The sequence below is a fragment of the Patagioenas fasciata genome, chromosome 3 (assembly GCF_037038585.1).
Source record: "Patagioenas fasciata isolate bPatFas1 chromosome 3, bPatFas1.hap1, whole genome shotgun sequence".
Lineage (NCBI taxonomy): Eukaryota > Metazoa > Chordata > Aves > Columbiformes > Columbidae > Patagioenas > Patagioenas fasciata.
Genome location: NC_092522.1, coordinates 10,847,411 through 10,870,584, shown reverse-complemented (window position 1 = coordinate 10,870,584; position 23,174 = coordinate 10,847,411). Strand labels below are relative to the sequence as shown.

General features: G+C 44.7%; 1 protein-coding gene across 8 annotated transcripts in view; it reads left to right on the top strand.

Moving 5' to 3' along the window:
- Positions 1 to 11,954, top strand: part of SHLD1 (shieldin complex subunit 1) — a 46,279-nt gene extending 34,325 nt beyond the window's left edge. For 7 of the 8 annotated variants that reach the window (XM_071805768.1, XM_071805765.1, XM_071805766.1 and 4 more), the window contains one exon: positions 9,553 to 11,954. In XM_071805768.1, the coding sequence (XP_071661869.1) occupies positions 9,553 to 10,073 (521 nt within the window). In that variant the 3' untranslated portion in view covers positions 10,074 to 11,954. Of the gene's footprint in view, positions 1 to 892; positions 1,037 to 2,312; positions 2,374 to 9,552 lie in introns of all 8 variants that reach the window. The other variant, XM_065833936.2, reaches the window with a different exon arrangement.
- Positions 11,955 to 23,174: the final 11,220 nt, after the last annotated feature.

Here is a 23,174-nt window from a genome sequence, read left to right as displayed (position 1 = left end):
TTGCGGGTGCTAACATTGTAATGAATTGGACTTTCGTGTGCTATAATGGCAAGGGAAGGCAATGTACACTCAACAGTCCCTCCCACCTCTCCTTTTCCAAGTTCACACAATCTGTAAATAAAGCACATCTTTTGCTGAATTTTATATAATATTTTTGTCTTCTAATCTGTTCTTCTCATTAAAGAAATACTGCCACAACAGGCTCTTCCTCTTGTATTTTAGCTGTATGAATAGCATCATATTCTTGTTTTTCCAGGCAAACGGTCATGCACATCACTCTGCAAGGAGATGCTGAAGGTAGAATTTTTGTGAACTGATTTTGAAACTTGAGCTATTGATCTCCAGTGAGAGCTATCTGCTTATTCCCATTCTTGCCAAAGGTGTCAGCTGAGGATTGTCGGTCCTCTTGAGTACGGAAAATGTGTAACTCTGAATGAAAGACAAAGTGTTTAATGTGTCAGGAAAGGATATTGCTTTGGGTTTTGTTTTCTTTTTAATACTTGCAAATACAGTGATATTGTCTTACTCAGTAATACTTGTAATCTATAGTTGCTTCCTGTCATTGGCAGTAGCCATTACTGAATATTTCAGAATAAAAGGCAATTTCCCTCTGTTTCATCCTCATCCTCCAAAATGGGTGTCTGCAGCATAGAATATGCTGCCTGTGGGCCCATTCTTGCCTCTAGCAGAGGATTTGTTAAAACCCTGAAGAACGGGATTTAATAACTCTTCCAGACTTTTTTTTGGCTAGACTTGTCTATGATCGCTAATTGTTATCCAGATAGCTGCTCAAGTCTTTTTTTAATTTCAACTCACAGCTTCGTTACTTCTTTGTGACAACATCTGCAGTGTCTCTAGAAGTACAGTATCTTTCCTTTTTGTGTCTTGCCAGAAACAGGAAGGATTTTTCCCTGCCCATCTTCTACCTTAGAACTGTGAAGAATGTTGTCTTTCACCAGTCCCTCTTCATCTCTTCGAGAGGTCTCCTTGGATGACTCAGGTTCCTAAGGGACTTTCTCAGCTCTTTGCTGAAGAGGTGGGCAAAGCAAATCCTTTTACGAATTCTGGAGTTAAGTAGCTAGTAACTGAACCCAGTGGCTGAATAAAAATTCCTTCTCTCTCAGTTAGTTAGAGTTCTTTGGGAAATTCTTATGTCAGAAAGCTAACAGTTCATGAAGACCTGACTCCATAGAGTAAGCTGGAAAAAAGAGAATAGACTTGACTGGAATTTATAATTTTTAGGAAGGAAAACAAAAAATATGAAGGGCAACAGCTACCTTTTGCTTTAGCTGTTCAATTTGAATAAAGTGAAAAAGCTCCTTCAGGCACCATAACCCACAAAGCCCAGTTTTCCTTTATACAATTCTTTAAACATCTTAAGCAGTGAAAATCAGGCAGGCAGAATTGTTTCTCACTGGTTTCAAGCACTAGACTTTTGCTTTTATTCTGAAATAGGATGTGCTTAAAGACAAATATGATCTGGGGCTAAATTAGAGCCTTCCATGTATAAAAAAGCGACACTGCAAGTTGCTGATTAAAAGAAGGGAAAAATCAATCTTCTTAATAAAAGGCTTCTGTGTGCTCACAGGAGGAAAGGGGTCAAACTTGACTCAAATGGTGTAAGTCCTCCCTGTGGGCAGAGCAATGCTGTGCTCCTGGTGAGTGGGGGGGCTTGGCATGAGAAGATGGTTCTCAGTTTCAGCTACAGAGGAGGCAGAGGCTTGGCTTGGGAATGCTCGCGTTGGATCCTGACTGTTAAAGGCCGAAAGCCCATTGGGATGTTTTGCTGTAGCTAAGGAGAGGCGGGTCTAGCACAGCACTGCTGTCTCTGCACATGAACGTATGTGCTGCTATTCTTGCAGTTGCTTCCCCACAATCTCCTAATGCCTAATTGGAAAGAGCAATTAGATTAAGAAGCCTTGTCAGAGTTTCTTTTTGGAAATTGGTGCCTTCAGTGTTACACAGACAAGGTGAGTCTAGCTGTCACTTCCCAAGACTATATATATAATAGGAAAGCAGCAGATAGTTAACAGTTTAATAAAGCCCCTGATGCCCTCATCTGCTGGATAATAACTTTAATTGACAGCTAATGTTTTCAGTTAGATAAACAGGTTTTTTAATTATTTATCTTCCAGAGAAGGGTTATTCATTATAGTAGAATCTTTAACCTTAGATCTTAAGCTTTTTTAAAATCAGAACTTGAGACAAATTGGATGCTTTAGGGATTTTTGTTGACTACAGAATAATCTAAATTAAACCACTCTAAATATACCTATTTGAAGAGTTCTTAACTTTGCTGTTTCTATTTTTAGAATGGTGATGAGCTCCAAGGCAGGAACTTACCTTGTAAAAGTAATATCTCAGGCACCCCAGGTATGTTGCTCTCCATCTCTTCAGAGATACCTGGTATCTTTGCAAGGAGAGATGTTCCTGTATGCTGTGACAATTATGGCAGCTGTTCACAGACAGTTACATCCAATGCCTATTGCTCTGCGGTCCAGCTGAGGATCTACCTTCGGCAGGCTATTGGGGCACAGCTGTAAGTGATGGTATTTACAATGCTGCTGCTCCTTCTGCTCATACCTATTGCCCTGGACCATGGGGCTTGGTTGCTTAGGAACAGGTTTGTGAAATGACAGCAGAGCCTGTTTCTCAGCTTTCGGCAAACAAGCAGTGTTAATTTGTAGGAGTTCGTATTGCACCTTACTTGCTCTGTGGTTTATTAAATCCAGCATGTTTAACTAGTACATTCTCCAAAAGATTTCATTTAGCTGAGTTTTCCAACTGTCTTAGAAGTATGACCCAGCAGGCATCAGCTGTGAGCTCTCAGAGCAGGGCAGAGCTTAATACTAAGCGTGACATTTGGAAGAGTGTCTAGGGGGATGCGCTGTGCCTGCTTATTGCATTTCAAACCCACTTTACCATTTAGCAGGCTTTTTATTTTTCTTGGATTTCAAATTCCTAAGGGAGTTAGAAAGGGAGGGATTTATGCTTCTTCAGAATAATTGTTTACATCTTATCCCACGTGAATTAAAACCCCCTCCCAGCTTTTCACACAACAAATGTGCAGCATGTAGAAAAAAAAGGCAGGGAACGTGACTCAATACTGGGCTATCCCCAGGGCTATTCCTCCATCACTGCCTCCCTTTTCTGCTCCATACCTCAAATCCCTCCAGGCTCTTTCTTCCCTTCTTGCTGCCTTTTACTCACCCAGCATTTGCACAGCTCCCAGCCAGCTCCTCAGCAACCAGACACAGCCACATGTGCCTCTCCAGTGAGCTGGTGAATGAAGGACATAACTGGTTGTGTCACATGTAAAGCAGAGTCTCTCTTGTGAGGTACAGCCTACTGCATGTTATTGCAGGAGAAGGCTGCTCTGTGTGTGATCAGGGAGACAGCAAAGTAGCAAAGCATATTGCATTCTTATTTTCACTTTCAACTCATAATTTAAGTACACACAAGAAACAAATTTTCTCTGCTTACAACAGTATTTTTGAATTATAATGTCATTGAAAATTCCATTTGCTTTTGCTTTAAATGCTGAATGGTTTCCCAAAGAACAATGCAAGAAGAAAACATCTGTTTTCTGCAAGGCAGAGATGTGTGCAGAGAAGTTGTAAACTACCGTAATTCTTCCATAGTGTACAAGAAAGGCTTTAGCCACTGTCTTTTACTCAAAGTAATAGGTGTTTGTACAGCACCTAGCAGAATGATACTTGTTTTGTTTGATACTTGTGGTTTTGCTGCTATTGCAATTTAAATGTTAGTAATGGAAATCATACAATGCAAATATATTCCAGTTCATGTAAAGGGATGTAATTAGGATGTAATTAAAAAGCAATGTAAAAACACTCTTGTAATCAATGGAAATTTTATTAATGCAAGTAAGGGAAATAGGATTTGGTCCCAAAATGTTTAGCTTTGCAATGCCTGAGTGCGTTGGTATGCTGTTACTGGCAGGCTGACGTGTGTTTGTGGTATAATGAGCTCCTGCTAAATTCTCCCTAAATTTCTTCTTTCTTCCCAGAGCCGAGTGGAGTTGTGTTACTGTGATGACACATGCACTCCCACTGGAAATCAACCAGGTGGAAATTTTAGAAAAAGATAATTTTCTCTGTTTTAGCTGTCTCAAATGCTCAATGCATGTAATGATAAGGTGCGTGGACACAGGGGGAGTTCTACTGCGACATGAGACTTGTTCTTGCCTTCTGTACAGATAGATGCATCCCCCAACTGATGCGATTTGACATAGATTTGCTGTTAGTTGGGAGCTCTGCTCAAGCCTTAGTAGTATTGCCTCTATATGAACATTCCCATGCCATATGGACATGCCTGATGCAGAGGCAAGAAGGGATATTCTAGGAGTGCTGAGAGCGCTGCATCTGCCCGCAGCGATGCCATCTGTTTGCACTTGTCTTACCACTTAATAGCAAGCACAGAATTAGAGACCCTTTCTTATTTGTGGATGATTGCTTTCAGCCCAGGTACATCCTGGCAGGTTGATGGGAAAAGAGAAATAGTACAACATGTGAGAACTTCCGAATGGCCTTTTTTAATGGGTACCATCAACCAAAACAACTGGTAATTTACGTCCTCCTTGTATGACTCATCATGCCTCATGGATGCTGAGAATGTGTTGACTTTAACTGTAATAAGTCACAGTGGGGAGCAGACTCATGGGTAGGAAGAGCACACTGAGGTGCAGGTGGCAGTGTCCAGGGCAGATGAGGTGTTCAGGTCAAGAAATGTCTGATTTTGTGATCAACAGAGGAGAGTCTTCTGTCTTCCCCTCCGAGGAAAAGTTTGGGAGCACCAGTTAACTGCTCTGTGCCCAGAGGCAGGATATGTGGTCTCTTTCAGATCTTGAACTTGGCATAAATTCATGGTGGTGCCTTGGATGAGGCAGTACTTTAAGTGCTGACATGGGAGTGCATAGCTGGAGTTTGTCTCCCCAGCCAGAACATGTCTTCTGCTTCTGTTGTTCAGCTACTCTGAAAAAAAAGTGATATTCAGTTATGCTCAACCCCATCTACTCCCAGGGAGAGTAGGTAAAGTATGGATGACTTTGGGGATGGTCTCACCCAAGGGAAGAGATCTAGCTCTCTCCTTTCCTTTGTTTTTCCTTTCCACTGTTGCTTAGTTCTCTGGTAATCTTTGTTCAGGGACATTTGTTCAGACAAGCTGGTCCTGCTGGTCTGTTCAGGCCTTCACAGCCAGCTGTAGCAGGAAGCAAACACGTTTTCTCAGTTCACCATCTCAGAGTGGAGAACCTAAATAACCTCTGTCACTCTGAGCTGCACTGGATAACAGTCCTGTCATTGACGTTACAACATAGGGATGTGCTCTAGCGTCATCTAACCAACATCTGGTTGAACTTCAATCAGTACTGTGAACATTAGGGCAATTTGCATATCTCCAGATTAATTTAGTCCTGTTCAAAAAATAATTTGCTTTTCTCAGTCTCATAGTTTTCTTTGTCCTTGTTTAGGGTGGCACAATCAAGGCACCCAGAGAAGTTCAGCCCTTGCTCAAAGTTATCCGTGGTATGTGGTCAGTCAGATGGCTGAAAGGAGTCAAGGCCTTGCTGCCCTTGTTGGCTGCTCCAATAGTGTCTAACACCTGAGCAGCGCTGGAGTGGGTATGGCATTGGCATTCATTTTGTTGGGCTTGGACTCCAGCTCCAGAAGTACCAGGGATGAGTAATTCCTAAGCACTAGTGTAAACGATTCCTGCCCTAAAACAAGCAATGTAATTGCCCTTTTCACGGAACTGATGATGACAAATCACTGTAGTTTAGGTCTGTCATACTCAGATCTACAGTATAAATCTTGCAGACCCTTTTGATAGGATGGACCTTTGTGTACTGGGCAGGATGGGAGCCACGCATCCCACATGCAGGGTTCCCAGGAGGCAGGCAGACGGTGTGGGAAAAGGCAAGAGGCTTGAACAAATCCAGCTACAGATGTAACTAGAGTTTTAGCAGCTGCTGGCATCCAGCTGAGCCCCTGCAACACATGCAGACAAAGATCACAGCAACACTAGCTCTAGTGAAGCACCAGCAGCTGCAGGAATCGCTGGCCACTTGAACTGGGGGGGGATTTCTTCCCCCAGAAAGCCAGCAGTGTAGGAGCTCTGCTGTTTGAGAGATGTCTTGTTTTACACTCTGCATGTGCTTGAACACAGCTATACAGAGGCTCAAATCAGTATGTGAGCTGCTTTTGTAGAAGCGCAAATGATAATATTGCAGAGTTGTTGCATCACTGAAAGTGGCCCAAGTCCAAAGCAGGATTTCATTGTGTGCTTTGAGCGGCAGGGTTATGTGCTTGTACCAGATGGAGACTTTAAATTTTCATCAGCAGGTTTATAAACACAAAGAATATCCTTTTATCAGCCCCCAGGTCTTTTACTAATAAGCTGCAAATGCTGAACTTCAATTAGCATAGAGTGGAGGCACAGATGAAATATTATACATTCTTACTGATGCTTATCCATCATATGAGAATTAAACCAAGACATGAGTAATGACCTGTTTCAGTTTTTGGAGCTTTGTTTGTTTGTTTGTTTATCCCCTTTAGCACATGTTTGGTAGTATAAATGAGTGAAAATAGCTAAAAATAATCTGGATCAGATGTTCTGGTGATGAAACTCCATTAGAGGCAAATAGAGTGTGAATTTTCAGACCTGTTCATCTTTGCATTGACTTCTGTAGGCATTGGGTCAAGTCAACACCTGGGTTTTATGACAGCTGTGTTGTTAAGTTTGCCATGGAAGGATAGAGTTTAGAAAACCACATTTTTCCTGCTGCTGAGACCAGGCCAGAGAAGTCTAAGCTTTAAAGCAACGCTGCTGTGTGCTATCAGGGAATCCCAGTGTTCTTGAGGGATGCAGGTGCATGGAGAGGGAAAGGGATTGATTAGTTTAATGCTGTCTTTGTCTTTAGCAGCATGTTTGCTGGCCTGCGTGGCGTACTTGTGTGCTGTACATGTGCTCCAGCTGAGAAGCTCTTTCTGGACCCTGCAGGCATCTAGCTACTGGGCATGTACTTGGTGGTTTATAAATCATTCAGGAGATTTGTGCCTTACAACAGCAGTATCAGCTCTTTAGAAGGTGTCGAGTAAGGACCTCTACCTCGACTGAAGTCTTTTAGGGAGGAAAAGGGTTGAGTGTATTTGCAAAGATGAGTCTTGGCACATAGTTTGAGAAGGTATTGGGAAATTATCAGGAAAGCAGAGGAAAGGTGCAAGTTCATGGGATATAGATTGGTTCTGGGAATTCTGTGTCTGACTTTTCATGTCTTGCGTTAAGAAGGTTTTGCTGGAAAAGTAATCCACTAAAAGGATAGAGCCTGCTGTTGAAAAATAGAGAAACATAAATTTGAATCAGTAACTGAAAGAAAACCATCCTCCCAATAATATGAGTACTTTCTGACTAATCAAACCCAAAAACATACCCCTGAAAATACTTACCAGTCACATCTTCAGTAGATTGTGCTTCAGCAGAAGATAGCTGCTTCATAGGTCATACTGGCTTTAGACTAGACTAGACTTAGACTAGACAAGAATAGAATAGAATCAAATCAAATCAAATCATTTAAGTTGGAAAAGACCTTTAAGATCATTGAGTCCAACTGTAAGCCTAACACTGCCAAGTCCACCACTAGACCATGTTTATGGGTGCTGCATCGACACGTCTTTTAAATACCTCCAAGGATGGTGACTCAAGCTCTTCCCTGTGCAGCCTGTTCCAATGCTTGATAACCCTTTCAGTGAACAATTTTTTCCTAATATCCAATCTAGGATCGCAGGAGACATGCAGAACAGCATTACAAAGGTCTCCCCTGACACCATGAAACCAATAGGATTTTGTTCTTCCTGGATCATGGGTTGAGATTTGTGGCTGGAGGCAGCTGCTGCTCTTTTACGAAAAATATGGCTGTGAGCTGTGTGTGAGGAGCAAGGTGACAGCACAGCACAGGGGGCTGCAAGTGACACAGGAGTCTGAGCACAAGTGCCACTTGATTGAATTATCAGAGATGTGTGAGGCTTCAGTTCTAACTTAACATAGGCACCAAGGCTGAAAGATTACTGAGGCAAAATGGACCTGTTCTCTTTGATTAGCTCTGATTTGCTACTGTGGTGGCATATATCAAAAGAAGGCCACTAAGCTTTTCTTTGTACTGCACTGGAAATGACACATTGCAAGAGGAGGAAAGGTTCTATGTAAAACTGCAGAATTGAGGATGAAGTAAAATTGAAAAGCGAGATCAAAGATAAAAAGTAGGGAGAGGAAAAAAGAGGCAATGTACAATACGGCTGCACTGACATCTTAATTTCATTTTAATGAATCTGACCACTCAGGAAGGGCAGGGTAGCTCTTTGTGTACTGGGAGGGAAAGAGCAGCCTTCTATGAACATGCCGAGATTTCCTTTGAGCACTGTCTCTTACTGATAAGAAGGACTGCACTCTGCTTCGTATTTCACGTAATTAGAAAAGACCAAGCTGTTTTCTGACTCCCTGCCTCCTGCTTATGTAACTTGCAGATGATAGCTGTGTGATCTCTGGCTGAGCCCTAGAAAATTTTCTTGTTGGTGACTCAGGTGCTTGGCAAATGGGCTGGCACGGCAGGCTCGGAGATGAAATTGCAGTTAGAGACATTCCCTGGGTACCAGAGCTCAATTCAAGGTCTCTTTATGGAGGCTTTTCCTACTAGAAGCTGTGTGTGGCTTGCTGATTGTCCTAGTCACACCACTGACAAGAGTATCTGTGCTGATGCTGTATTAATTTTATGCAAGTACAAGACATCCCCCTTGATTACATTTGACCAGAAGAGAATCATAGCCCAGACTGTTACCCAGAGATGTGGGTCAGCAAGGAAGGAGAAGACCCAGGTGAGAATGAGTCCTCAGATAAATGTTATCTGTAAAAATTCCTGCAGGATGTGAGAAGAGTGTTCAGTGCAGCTGGGCTGCAAAAATAGGATTTCATTGGGAAGGATAGGATCCCGTTTTGCAGTCCCCGTTCCCAAACTCTATACGTGACTTTATAACACATAACATAACAGTGTTGGTTTGGAGGCTCTATATCTGGCTGAAAGCTGAAGGACTGGACTGCACATTGTGTAAGAGTAAAATAGAGAACTATGAAAAGGAAAGAATTAGACCAGGGGACGAAGGGAGAAAAAGGAAACAGGCAGAACTGCTTCGGCTGCTAACTAGACTTTCCTGAGGGTCAGCTGCTGTCTCCAGCAGCAGCAGATCCCAATTTCCACCTCTTTGGAAGTATGACTGAGAGGAACTAGGAGGCACATACTACCAAGTAGGTTCAATCACTACGGTAGGGTGAGGCTGGGACAACTATGTGATCCCCAAATACAGCTCGTCGTGTATGAATCTCTGCACCAAGCCACTCTGGCATCCAGCCAAGTTTAAAGCAGTACTGAGCTCACTCCTGCTCACAGCCTGTTTGCCAGACTGCAGTGAGGGGGGACAAAAAAAGATTTTGCCAGAGGGGTGGCCTGTTGACTAATGGCTTTCATTGATCTTGTGCTTGCAGGAGAGAACAGTATACCCTCTGCAGTTCCTACAAGCTTTTCTCCTGGAGGCTCTGAGAAAGCAAACGTGAGATGTTATCCAAAAGCAGGGCTGTGTGAGCCCACTGAGCCTGGCGATGCTGCTCTCTCATGGATGTATGAACATGATAGTACAGAAGATACTAGTGTCAGGAAGTCTCTTGATGTCTTCTACAAAATATATTGCAAAAAACGGCCAGACAGAAAGGATCCCACCTACAAGGCTGCATCACAATGTCTGTTGCAGAAGATTTCAGAGCTAGCAAACAAGCGTGGAACAACCTATGCATTGCGTTGCCTGCAAATGGCCCAAGTGGTCTTGAACAGAGATGGGTGTAAGATCTTTCCAAACCAGCCCATTATTGCTTGTTTTGCAAAGCCAGCTGAGGGAGAAGTTGTCTTGGAAGACAGGAGGAGAACACCTGGACTCTCAGATGATGTTCTTCAACTCCTCTTGAAACAAACACAGACAGAACATAGCCCTGATGTGCCACATGAGAAGTGAGCAAGATGCTGATTTATTGCTGTCATTGGAGCTTGGCTTTCACTCCAAGAGGTGACTTTCTTGTAAAGACACGGTTCTTCTTAGCACCACCTTCAACACCACACATTCCATGGAGGGGATCTTCTGGAGGAGACCTTGGCACCTTGGCTTCTGCAGAGCAGCACTGCATAAGGAGCATCTGTGGTTCCCGTGTAACTGCTTGAGATGTGTTGATTGATCTGGATGGGTGATACAGTGTCTGTTGCTGGGACATCAGACATAATGATTTCTATTTACCAGGCTTTTAAATTGACCTACATTCCTACCCCAACTGAACAACAGCCCAGCCCAAATTCAGCCCCAGTGTGGGCATGGATGTCCAAGAACTGTTGACTGTAACAGACTGATTGAAGGAGCTTGGCATGGTAGACCCCGGACCTTGGGAAGAAACTGAAGATTTTGTTCTGTACCTAGCTGATACTGTAACACTGATGCTCCCGTGGGGTGCCTGGTAGCTGTATGTGTTTACCTACAGATGTATGATCCCACAGATTATGATTGCAATGCGAGTTAGCTTTTCGACAGCTTCTGAGCAGCTTTTTTTTTTTTTAACAGAAAAGCTTTTTTGCTTTAGCGATGTTTCTAACACTTCAAATGCACCAACTGAGCAGACTGGGGACTTTTTCCTATCTATATGAGCTGGTTTAAGAGCAGCCTGAAATAGATGAATGAGTAAGGGCTCTGCAGAGGTATCCATGGGGAAGCTGCAGAGTTAGTGCCAGCTGCCCTGGTAGCTGCCTGCTGTAAGATGCAGAGTGTCTAGGAAAAGCAGAGATCACATCTCAGCATGCCCAGGACTGGGTCACCTGGTTGATTCTGTAGGGGCAATGCTGCTTCCTCCAGTTCTCTCCCTACCCATTAGCCCTTGATGATTTCTGCTGCCATGGGGTCTGAGCCCAGAGCTTTCACAGAGAGAAAGCCAGTGCTCATTGCTTGAGTACACTCTCGTTATCTTTGTTGGCACTGCACAAGACCTCGTGATTACTTTCCTAGTGTGTTGATGGATGAGGGAAAATGTTCTGCAGGACATTTAAACCATGGAGGTGGTTGCCCTCCAGTAGGGATCATCTGGTGTTGGTTGTTTACAGCAAAGGTTTGCTTCTTCTAACAAGCTCTGCTGCTGCTTCTTATACCCAGAACTTCCTTGCTCTGGTTTTAGTTGGCAGGAGCACCACTGGCTACTGTGGGAACTGGCCCAATACACTGGTTGCCCAGCTTGAGTTGTGATGACTGTTGCTTGCCCTGTGACATTAAGAGGTGACCTGAATGACTAATTCCCAGCAGTTGGTTTTGGTCACTGCCACCTGAGGAATTTAAAGTGCTTTGGGTCTGATGAACTGGGCAGGCCTAATTCTGCTTTGCTTTGTGCTTATGGAAACTGGGAGTGAATTCCAAGGAAAACAGCTGCATGAGAGACGCAGGACTGGGTTCCCTCTGTCACAGCCTTGGTGGGAAGGCTGCTGCTGTCACGCAAGGCTGCAGTTCAGGCCCCTCTGCTCAGCATATGGGAGCCCTTTGAAATGGTCACCAGGAGCAAGCAGAGCTTCCAAGCCCTCTCTGGACAGGCTGTCAGTCATTAAAGCTGTGCTTTACTGACTACAGTTATTCTTACAAATGTTCTGCTCTTGAACGATGTATAAGACTCTAAAAGAGAGACTTGCTGGGAGAAGGTGGTTGTCCTTACCAGAGTTGCCAGGCCCTCTGCGTTGGTTTAGTATTTGCTTTGTTTCACAGCTTGCTGGGGGGGGCTTGCAAGTAAACAAACCTTCTGGAAAAATTCTGATCTTTGTCTTCTCCAAACTTTTATTGTTAAATTTTCATTAAAATTTAGAATAAAACTAATTATTTTATGGCAGATTTTCATATTTTAGGTGCTTACGGAAGCAGGGCAGAACTCAGGTGGATAAATGAGGCTCCAAAATCCTGTTGATTTTTAATGATAACAAAACAACCCAAATGTTTAGGGGAGTCTAACAGTCTTAGATATCTGGAGCTGAAATGTGACAGAGTTTGGAACACTTGATCATTCCTACTGTGGAATGAACTGCTCCATTTCTGGAGAAACACATAATTTTAGGAGGTGTTTCACTGGGATCTTATTGCTCAGTCTCTTTTATTAAGTTAAACAAGACTGCAGCACAGAGAATAACACTCATCACTCCTTTTCCCACTCACTGCTAATTGATTTTTCATAAACCTATATTGGAACCTGCTGTATGTATTTCCAAATCTGCTGAAAGCCAAACCAATTGTATTACTCATTTCCTTGATAAACATCTATCTTGGATTTCTTCAAGACCTTTACCAGGTGCTCCAAGCAAGATTCACCAATCACGTTGGACAGGCTGTACTTGAAAGAAACACAGTCCTATTTGGCATTTTGTGAAGCTACATAGAATAAATTGTAATAACTAATATTACCTATGGGGAGCAATAGCACAGGGAGCCTAACTTATGTCTGTTTGGATTTCTGAAGCTGATGTGTAACTAAGATGTGTTGCTTCAAATTAACTAAGGTGGGTCTTTTTTTCTCCTCTTTTTGTGGGTTCTTTGCTTTTTTTTTGTGTGTTGCTTTTGTGGCTTTTCTCAGCCTAATAGGCAGGAATCTACTTGTGTTCTGGATCCAGCAAACGGCTCTTCTTCCATGGTTTGCTTCGCTCCCTTCTTATAATGGAGTCTTCAGAAAGGTGGAAGCAGCTTTCAAGGAGCAATCAACTTAAAATGTGTAGGGCTGCCAGAATCCTGTGTCACACCCGCCCTCAGTGTTGCAGAGTGGGACGAAAGTGTAACAACGCCAGCACACCTCCCACCACTGCAAACACAGCCATGGTGCCTTGTCTTCTGCTGCCAGTTGTAGAAGCATGAACTTGGCCAGAGCTGCTGCTCCCCACAAACAACAGTGTCCAGCCAGTGATGGGAGGGAGAAGGAGGACAGACCCCACGAAGAGTCGGGGAGCATAGGGAGGAGGAGAAGGAATTTGGCAGGGGGAGAACTGCCCCAGGAATGCAGTTGAGCAAGTAGGTGCCTCAGGTTGAGCTTTTGGGCAGCTGCTTTCCTGAGCAGCAGCCACTCACCCGGCAGACAAGGGAAGGAGGTACCCCCTCCCTGGGGCAGTGAGGCTGTCCCCAGAGGGCACAGTGCTCCCAGGCTCCTTCTGCTGCCTGTTTAAACACAGCCTGACAGTGCTTCTGTCCTGTTTCCCCACTATCAGCTCTGGTCCAGCCTCCAGTTCCTTTCTGTCTTTCATGATGGTGCTAATGAGATCCCTGGAGGAGTTTTCCCTTTAAAATGAAACATCTCTCTGAGCCCAAAGAGCCTGATGTCAGCAACAGAGCAGTGAATCCACACACAACCGCTAAAGGTCTCTCGCTTGGAGGCCTCGTATCTCCTGGCTCAGTGGATTCTTTGTTGCTTTACCCCCCTCTGTTAGGAGGACATGCCTTTGTGTATGTTTTCCACCCACCAGTTTGCCCACCTAAGGGGTGATTTGCTGTGGTGATGTTGCTTGCTGACTGGGGAAGCCATTCATTCTCTGGTGTGGACATGTTCAAGGAAGCATGCAGAGCAAAAGGATGTACGGAAGGTGACAGCATATAGGCAAATAAGAAAGAACAGTTGGGATCTCAAAGGTCAACATCAAGGTTCCCAGATAATGCGATCACTCCAGTACAGCCACGGTGCACCAGGTTTAGTATTTGATCTTCAACATTTCTGTTTGGAGATTGCTCGTACTCTACCAACCTAGCTGCTGAGACGTCTCATTGGTTCCCATTCTGCATGGGATAGATCCCAGCACAGGTGTTTGTGTTTTGTGCGCATCACATTCTGTGCTGCAGTTTCACGTGGGGCTGCTGTTCCTGCCTTGCTGCCCCTGGCAGATTGGCACAGCTGCTGTGCTCTGCAGGTGTCTCCAGCAAAGGCAATGAAAATTTGGCTGCTGACTTTAACCAGAGCAGTAAGAGGCCCTTGCTGGCCCAGCTGGCTGCGAATTATGGGCAAGATCTTTGGACTTGCTGTAATCTCTCTTTGCAAATAGATTTATACTGGGATTATCTGGGTTTAGGTTGCAGTCCTTGAGTCATCTTGAAACTGATAAATCGGCTTCTTGGTGATCCTACTTGATGTGTGGCTTGCTTGCTTTTATGGCAGGAGTGTTGTACATGTGCTGGAAGACACACAAAATATTGGAGCAGACCCTCAGCTACTCAAGCGTTGAGATGAGAAATGAGGATCCAGCGTCATTTCTGTAGTAGTAAATGTATCCACAGGTGTTGGTCTGTCAGAATCCAGAGAAAAGCATTCTGCAGGCAAAAATTATGGAGAAAGGTAATACCAACTGCTTCAGCAATAGATGCAGCTGGAAAAAACAAACATGCTCTTGTGCGTCCTATCAGTAATTACAGTAACAGTACTAGTCTCTCCTTGACAGCTCACATTGCTTAACCACCACAGATCAGTCACGGCTACAGGGGCATTCATGCTGACGGATGTAGGTAGCTTATTGCTAAGGAGGTGCAGGGAGAAAGGAAGGTCTTCATTGTGAATCAGATGTTGTTGCCTTATAATTTTTTTGCCAGTATTTATGCTTTTCCACATGCTTAAATATGAGCTTTTGTGCAAAACATGTTAACTGCCATTTTAAAGGAAATAACCTCCCAGAAAGAGAGAGCTGGAGACGTCAGAGGACTGCATCTAAATCACTTCAGTTCTTGTATTTGGTTTGGTGATGGATTGATCTCTGCTTTGGAGTAGCTCTGAAACCCTGTGGTCTTGCATTCAGGTTTGGTTTGGTTTTGTTTTTTTTGATAAGAAAAAAGTCAAACCCATACAATTTCCACAGAGAAAACTCAGAGCAAAAGTTGAGATTCCTCTTGTTTAAGAGAGACCTGCTGCTACTGATGCTTGAGAGATACCTGCTGGGTTTTGATGGAAGAGAAAAGAAGCCCTAATGGACTCTAGTCTGACTCTAGGTCAGCCACAGAGCCAGATGTGGCCTTCTCCACTAATAACAAATGTGAGGTATCTGCCCAGAGCCCCTCTTTGGGGCTGTGAGGAGAAAGGGTGCACACAGAGTGCTCCTCCTGGAGCCTGGAAAATCCCAAACTGCTGTCTTTTCATCCACTTTTACAATGAGGTTTAGAAAACTTTCAAGGGAATAGCTGTTCATTTGTTTTTAAGGATTTTAAATGATGGCAAAATGAAGCAATCTTAGTTTGGAAGGTGCGTGTCCATGCACGGGGTTAATCTGGGGTCCCAAAGGGGAGGTGCTGCTGCTTCAGCTCCTCCGGGCTCTTGGAGCTGCACAGCCACTGCCTTCAACATCCAGGTTTGCTTATTAGAAATTTCTGATGCAGGAAGAAGAGGGATAAGAGTAATGACTCTTCAGCCCTTGAGGAAATGAGATGCAAGCAATGACAAAACAGAGGCAGCTGCTGAAAGAGCATGAAGATAGATAGCGGCTGAGAAGACTGTGAAACTTTGAATTTAAAGAGTAATGTAGGCAGAACAGACTGGATGCAGCTGAAAAATTTGGATTATGACTCACATCCACAAATCTTGGCTGGCATCTCGCAGGGGACACGGTAAGCTCTATGCTACTGAAACACGCACTTCCTTTGAAAAGTTTGTGCCCCACTCAGGAGCACCCGCAGTTGTTCTGTGCACTGCTTGCTTCCAGGTACAATATTCAGCTTATGCCAATAAGCCTGCCAAAAATAAGTGTGTGTCTCACACTGAGACAGAAGGGCAAAGACAAAGCCCCTTGGAATAAACATCTCTGGAGCAGGCGATAAATTTGGCACAGAAGATAGGATTTTTTTTTCTTAACTGTATTTGGTTTCTGTGGGGTACGAGTCCAGTTCCTGTGTCCATGCTGATTTGCATGTTAGGTGGTTAAGAGGCCAAATTTTGAGGAAGGGTAGATAACCTACAAGGAAAATGGATAGGGAATAACTCTTAATTCAGCACTTGTTTAGGTGAGTGGTAATCTGGCATCCTGGGGCGTGGTTTGGAAACAGTTGGCCAAAGTGATTCTCTCTTCACAGACAGAGCCCCCAGGCTTGCTGCAAAATGAAGGAGAGGAACATTGCAGCCTTCGCAAATAAATCCAGAAATTACGTGCTTGGGGCGCCTTCCTAGAAAACAAGTAAAAGTTCATGAAGCTTGAAATTCCCTCCTGGGATGGGAGGAAGTCTGTATCTAGGATATCTAAGTTCAGATAGCTGTAGCAGTTAGATGTAGAAAGGACTTGCACTCTGGCTATTTTTCACCCCTTTTGAAATCAAAGACCTGAATCAACCCATGTTTTTACTCCAAAGGCCTAATGTTTTTGAAGTGACCTAATTCTCCCTTTGCCCTATCCCTACATATAGAGCAGGATGGACGCTCCTGTGTAAATGTTCCTGCTCTTTGACATGTCTGGCCTTAGCTCTGATGCTGCCACGACCCTGATACACTGCTGAGTTTACACTATCTGGGTATTTGTTACTATGCAGGTATCTGCTGCCTTTGTCATGTTGCTATTCCCTGAATTTCAAGTATTTAAAGAACTTTCAGCCCTGTTGCTTTTTGAGTGCACGTTTTGGTTTTTGTTGTTGTTGTTGTTTTGTTTTGTGTGAGGTTTTGTTTGTTTGTTTGTGGTTGGGGGGGGTGAGTGGTTTTCAGTGTGTTTTCTAGTTTTGTTTGTTTTTTGTTCTGTGACTGGAAGAAACCACAGAAGCACAGTCAGAGGCTCATTAGTTTCAATCTAACTCTGCTTCACTGCCCTCAGAAGGACTCAAATAGCGGCCTGGAAGTGTGGCCAGCCATGGGTGAATAGATGATGGCTCCTTCCAGGTAAACAAAAGTTTCTTCTGAATGTTTAAGTACGAAAAGTGGTACAAGGCCCTCACAGAAATGTCCTGCATTCTGTAACTTTTTTCCCAGACTGTGCAATAACCTCTGGGAAGCTGCATTTTTTTTTTCTGAGGGGTGAAGTGCTTTCCTCTCTGCGTGGTTTGCACTTGATTTTGCTTTGATGCTTCTGTGGTTTCAGCACTCAGCAAAGCACAGATCATCTTCTTTTCGGAGGCCCTTTGCTGTGGGTTTCTCTCTGTTCACTTTGTTTGCTTCTGTAACCCAGTCCATCCTTTTTTTTCCCTCTACTTCATTATTTAAGGCAAGAATAACTTGTTTCCCTGGAGGCAAGGAAGCAGGCGATGCTGGACCGCTTTGTACCCAAACATGCTCCACCACCGTGAGTTCAGTAGACTGCTGGACTGCTTTGGTTCAGCTTTCGAAGCAGACTTTGCTGTAGCCACTGGGCAGAAAAATGCACCCAACTTTATGCTCTCCTAGCTGTTTTTGCCCATGTTGTGTGCACGCTCTGGGCAGGGTGGCTTGTGAGTGGCACCTTTGTGCAGTAGGAAACATGCCTCAGAGTTGTTGTTCTTCCCTTACTCTAGGCCAGGCACAACTTGCTGCTTGGTGAGGCTGGCTGCATGATCCCAGGGCAGAGCTGCCCAGTGGGGCGATCCCAGGTGCTCAGCGCTCTCCTGCCCTCTGCCTCTTGCCTGCTTCAAGGGCTGCAGGAGGGAATTTTCCTGATTTTCCATAAATCATGCTGCTGCAGCTCTGGCAATTTGCACAAAATAAGAACAGGGGCTCCTGATTCCTGTTACAAAAATTGCGAATGTGTCACATTTGTTTCCTCCCTTGTTGCAACAACCCTGTGTGAAGCAGTGGAGATGTCACCTCTGCAGCCCATGTTCCCTCCACCCACCTCCCCTCACCACCATCCTGGGGATATTCCCAAGGTGCTGTTGCCTGAGGTTTGGGCTGCCCACAAGCCCGGGGACACCTCTGTTCATCTCCTCGTGTGCTCTGGTAGTATGTGGAGGCTGGTTTTGCAAATGCATTGGGTGCCTTCCGCTGCAGAACAAATCCAAGAGTTTTGGTTTTTTGTTTATTCTGTTTGTTCAAAAAAGTGTCCTGGCCTGACAACACTTAAAACCCACAACACCCTTCAGGGCTGTGTGTATACATGATCCCACAAGGTCTTCAAGTGGAAGGCATAAATTAAGTAAAAGATGGGCAAAAACATCTACCCCATAGGGTATGACGAGGCCAAAACTGATCCGTCATTGCCAAGCAGGAGGAACACGGGACATGGTAAGGACAGCCAGTGCCTGTGGGGTTTCCATCCTGCACCACCCAGATCCAAAGCCCACCTGAAGTCCTGGGCAGGACTGTCATTAGAGATGTGTGCACTTTGGCTTAGGTGTTTACCAGCTGAGCTGAATTGCAGTCCCTCGGTGTCTCAGAGGTGTGACTCATGCTGCTGCAGGCACAAAGATGCCTGGGTTGCCTTGGGGCTCATCTTTGGACTAAGTCTGGCAGGCAGTGAGCGCTGCCTCTATTCCCAGAATGAACCTTATACAAATGCCTGATCCAAACTATTTTGTCATCCTTGATGAATCCTGCTGCTATTAAGTCATTCCCCACGTTCCTCAGCTCGGAGCTCCTCCAGGATGTTTGGTATTGATGGCCTCGCTGATGCCTACTCTGACAGAATTCTTATTTTTCCTCCCACACAGCTGCTAGTGGGAGGCACTGATTCATGCCAATGACCTGCCCAATGCTGGAGCCAAAAGGCAACCAGGGAGTGAGCTGAGCACCTGCGGCAGGAGCAGATCCTCAGCAGGCATCAGATGAAATAGCTCCCAGCCTGTGAATGGAGCTGGGGCCATTTACATCAGCAGAGGGTCTTTCCCCAGGAGTTTGAGGTGTTTTGGTGTGGGTGAGTATATCAGGACATATGGCTACTAAAATCAGTGTACAATATGCCGTATATACATCCTATATAAATGCGTCTATTTCATTATTGAGCGTAGGTGATTTTATGTGGGGCATATGTTTTCTCACAACACAAAAGTTCATTTTAAAAATACCCTGTTCTGTAGGCTTTCCCTAATGACTATTTTTCCCCACACATCTGTTAGCCAACAACACATGACAGCATTTCTTCCTTAAAAGTAAAAACTGGCACATAGCAGACAGAGCATGAAATAATAAGATGTGATTAAGACAGTAGCTGGAGCTAACCAAAGCCAGAAAATTCATGGCTGAAAGGTCAAACCTTTATTTAAATTGCCTTTGCAATGGCAGGTGCTTTGAATTAAGAGGGAAAGTTTTGTAATGAAATAACATCTGGCATGGAAAATCTCACCTCAGTTCAAGCTGAACAAAGTTTCACTCACACTAGAAGGTAGGTTCTTGTAATGGGAAATGCCAGTCAACCTCAGGGCAGGTGACACTATCCAGCGCTATCTGTAGTGACGGCATTTTGGGGTAAGACGCAGTACATGGACCTGGAATGCTGCTCAATGGGTGCTAAAATCAGCAGCTTCATCCAGGGAGACAGTATGATTCTGTGATTAAAGATACCGAGGTGGGAATAGGGGAGATCGATGCTATGCCCTGCAAAATGTTTTCAGTGTGACCTTCACAAATTGGTTTGTTCTGAGTTCCCAGCAGCTTGTTCTGGGTAACTGAGATCTTCAAAGGAGGAATGAGAGGACAGGGCATTTACACCCATATCTTTGATATAGGCCTCCTTGTTTAAGAAGCAACTCACCGTGTGATCTGTGAGGCTGACGTCTTTTTGCATCCTTGTCCCCTCGTCCTCCCTGGGTCTGGGGCTTCCCTGTGGGAGCGTCGCTGCTCTGAGCATGGGCTAGGGGCCAAGAGAATCTGGACACAGCCGAAGATGGCTGTGGGATAACTGCATACACGTTCTCAAAGCACTTCTTTCCTCAACAGGATGGCTGGACCTATAGGGAAGTTGCTTTGTTCTGTATTTTTGGGGGGCTTTTTTTTTGTGATCTGAGTTCTCACTTCAGAAAGGAAAGACTGATCTCAAGTTTTGTGATGTGTTGGTGCTGGAAGCAGAAAGAGGTTCCCACAAGACGAGTACCACAGGAAGCAATGAGAAACAGGTGTGTGTAGACAAAGTCCCATGTCTGGGTTTTAGTCTGGTGTTCAAGAATAAGCTCATTGCATGTGAATTCCTGAGAAAAATGAAATAGGATAAGGAAACACAGACTGTGGCCAAAGGCTGTTTTGAATGCTGGAGGAGTCTTTCCAGAGGCAGCACCAGATCAGGCTCAGAATGTGGCGGTGTGCTGGACAAGGGTGAGACTGATCTCTGGGTCCCTTCATCTTGTTTCTGATACCATGGGGTGGCGCTTCGTGAGACGAGATGGTATCAGCACCCAGCCTGCCATGAGGAGAAAGAAATGAAACCAATTAAGCACAAACACACCCTGTTTAGCCTTTGTACCAAGCACCCTCAACAGTCCTAGTTCTGTGTTGTCCTCAGAGCTGCTCAGCCTAGGTGAGACAGTCCCCCATATACACTGTCTGGCCAGTGTTGAGTGCTCCTAACCTTGAATGGAGAACTTGCCTCTAGTATAAGTTTGCCACGCTTGACCCATTTGAGCTGAAATATCCCCCCACTGAGGCAGCCATCCAACATGGGTCTGCATGGAGGAGGAGGCATGCAGGAGCTGTCTCTTCCCAAAGCCCGGGCATGATACACTGCAGATTCAGCATGCCTCATGTGAGAGCTGGCGAAGCCACCCACTGTGGCTTGCTCTTCTTGTCCAGGGTAGCAGAGTCTCTTTGCAGGTCACTTTTCCTGATTTTCCCACTTGTATCACTTCTCCTGCCACAGGGTTACAACTGGATGCTGGACCTTTCAGCAGGGCTTGCATCAGCCCATCTCTTGGGTTTTTTCCTCCCAGAGTGTTTAAAATGCTTTCAGCTCAGCCTTTCAAATGTCACATGTAGTGGCTAGACTGAGTCACCCCAACGGCCTCCTGTCTGAGTGTGACCAGCACCAGCTGCCAGCAGAAAGGCTGAGGAAACCCTGGGGTGTCACTTAATGCTGAGATACAGGGACAGGTCCAAGGGAGCAGGTATGGCCACTTGTTGGAAATCCAGACAGGTTGTAACAAAGAGAACATCCCACATGTGTTTTTTCAAGAGACAGGCCTGAGGACAAGTGTGAGCATCAAAGATGCTAAGGACCCCAGGGAGAGCTGGCACCACACCCTTCCCATGGGACCCTGGCACCCAGATGGTCAAGGCCACCTTTGTCAGGTCTGGAGAGGAAAGCAGGGGCAGGTTCCCACATTAATACTCCTGAATACTGACTCCAGGTCACAGCTCTTGGCATTTGCTGGTTTCCACCTTGTGAAGACATTTCATCTTGAAGGAGCTCTTCTCTATATGCGGTGGCAGGCTGTGTGCTGGCTCTGCGTCCCTGACGGGGGGCCTGCAGCACACTGCAAGGGTTTTTGGCTGGAAATCTGCAGAGGCAAATGTGTGATGGGATGGGATTTTGAACGTCAGCAACGGTCGCTCTCTGCCTGGTGCTGACCATAGGCTGCCAAGTGCCAGCTGCAATGAACCTCCATTTCTTTCAGCAGGTGCTGCTCCATGAAAATTGGTGCTTTTCCAGGTAGCACAGCAGAAACCCAATATCCACTCTCTGGCAGCCACAAGGTCATAAACCTCTCATTGAGACTGGCTACGTGGATGGGATAGTGAATGAGCACCAGGCAGTGTGGCGCTGAGCTCCTGCCAGACCGTGCTCTGACTAGGGAAAGATCTTTGGAGAAGGGACAGCGTGGTGGCCCTGATGTGGGGCCATAGGATCATAGAATCATTTTGGTTGGAAAAGACCTTTAAGAGCGTTGAGTCCAGCCATTAACCTAACATTGCCAAGCCCACCTTCTAAACCACATCCCTAGGAACCTCATCTATACATCTTTTAAACACCTCCAGGGATGGTGACTCAACCACTTCCCTGGGCAGCCTGTTCCAGTTCAGCACTGTTCAAAAATTACTGGAAAATGGCTACTCTGACCATGCTTTTAAAACACAGCTAACGTGTTATATTAAAAAAAATGTGTTCTGTGATCTTCAACTGTAGAATTTTTTATGCAGAAGTCATAGGTTAAGATAGAAGCAAATTTGGTAGTGGCTGTTTCTCAAGCTATATAAGATGCATCAATCAGTGATAGTTAAAAGCATTAGATTATGTAGCTTGTAGGTATTTTGTTAAATAAACTTTATTCTTACATCAACAGTCTTGACTTCTGCTATTACTGCATCTTTTATAAGCTGAGACCCTTACTTATTGTGAGCACTCCATATGAAATTCAACTTGAAAAAGGGTTGTAGCAGAATAGGAAATGTTGAGAATGCATCTTGGTTTAACCCGAGCTGGCAATACAACCACGATAGCCGCTCGCTCACCCCCTCTCCCCCTCCCCCCAAATAGGGGAGAGAATTGAAAGGGAAGGGAGACACTTGCATTGAGATAAACACAGTTTAATAACAAAATACTGATACACTACTAGTAAATATATATAAAAATAGAAACAGAATATAAAATAAAAGATACTCAATGCAATTCCTCACAAACTGTCCACACCAAGCAGCTAGTCCCAGGAAACAGCACCTGGTCCCAACAGCTGATCCCAGAGGGAGAAAAAAGGAAAAAGGCAGAAGGGCCCAGAGGCCTCTGCAAAACAGCAAAAGGCCAAATTAAATTTCCCAAACAGAACTCCCCCGGCTCCAACAAAAAGAGTGAAGAAGGCCAAGAAGCCAGAGAGAGACCAGAAGATCCCAACTCTACTTAAATAGTTAGCATGACACTAATGGGATGGAATACTCTTATTGATCAGTCTGGATGTCAGTCAAGCTCTATCCCCCTTCCTCGCTGCCTCACACCTGTGGGCAGAGCTCAGAACATCCTGGGCTCTCAGACCAGAGCAATTAAAAACATTAACTCTGTCCCAGGGTGTTATCTTGTGTTCTCAAACTAAGTCCAAATAATGACTGTGCTCGCTATGGAAAATAAAGGTTTCTAACTGCATAAAGAAAATAAACTCATTTTCAGTCAAGCCAGCACAGAATACCACAGAGATTTTATATGATGTTGCTTAGCAAATGCATGGTTTTTTTTTTTAAATATGAAAAAAAACCCAAAACAAAACAAACACCAAAACCACAAA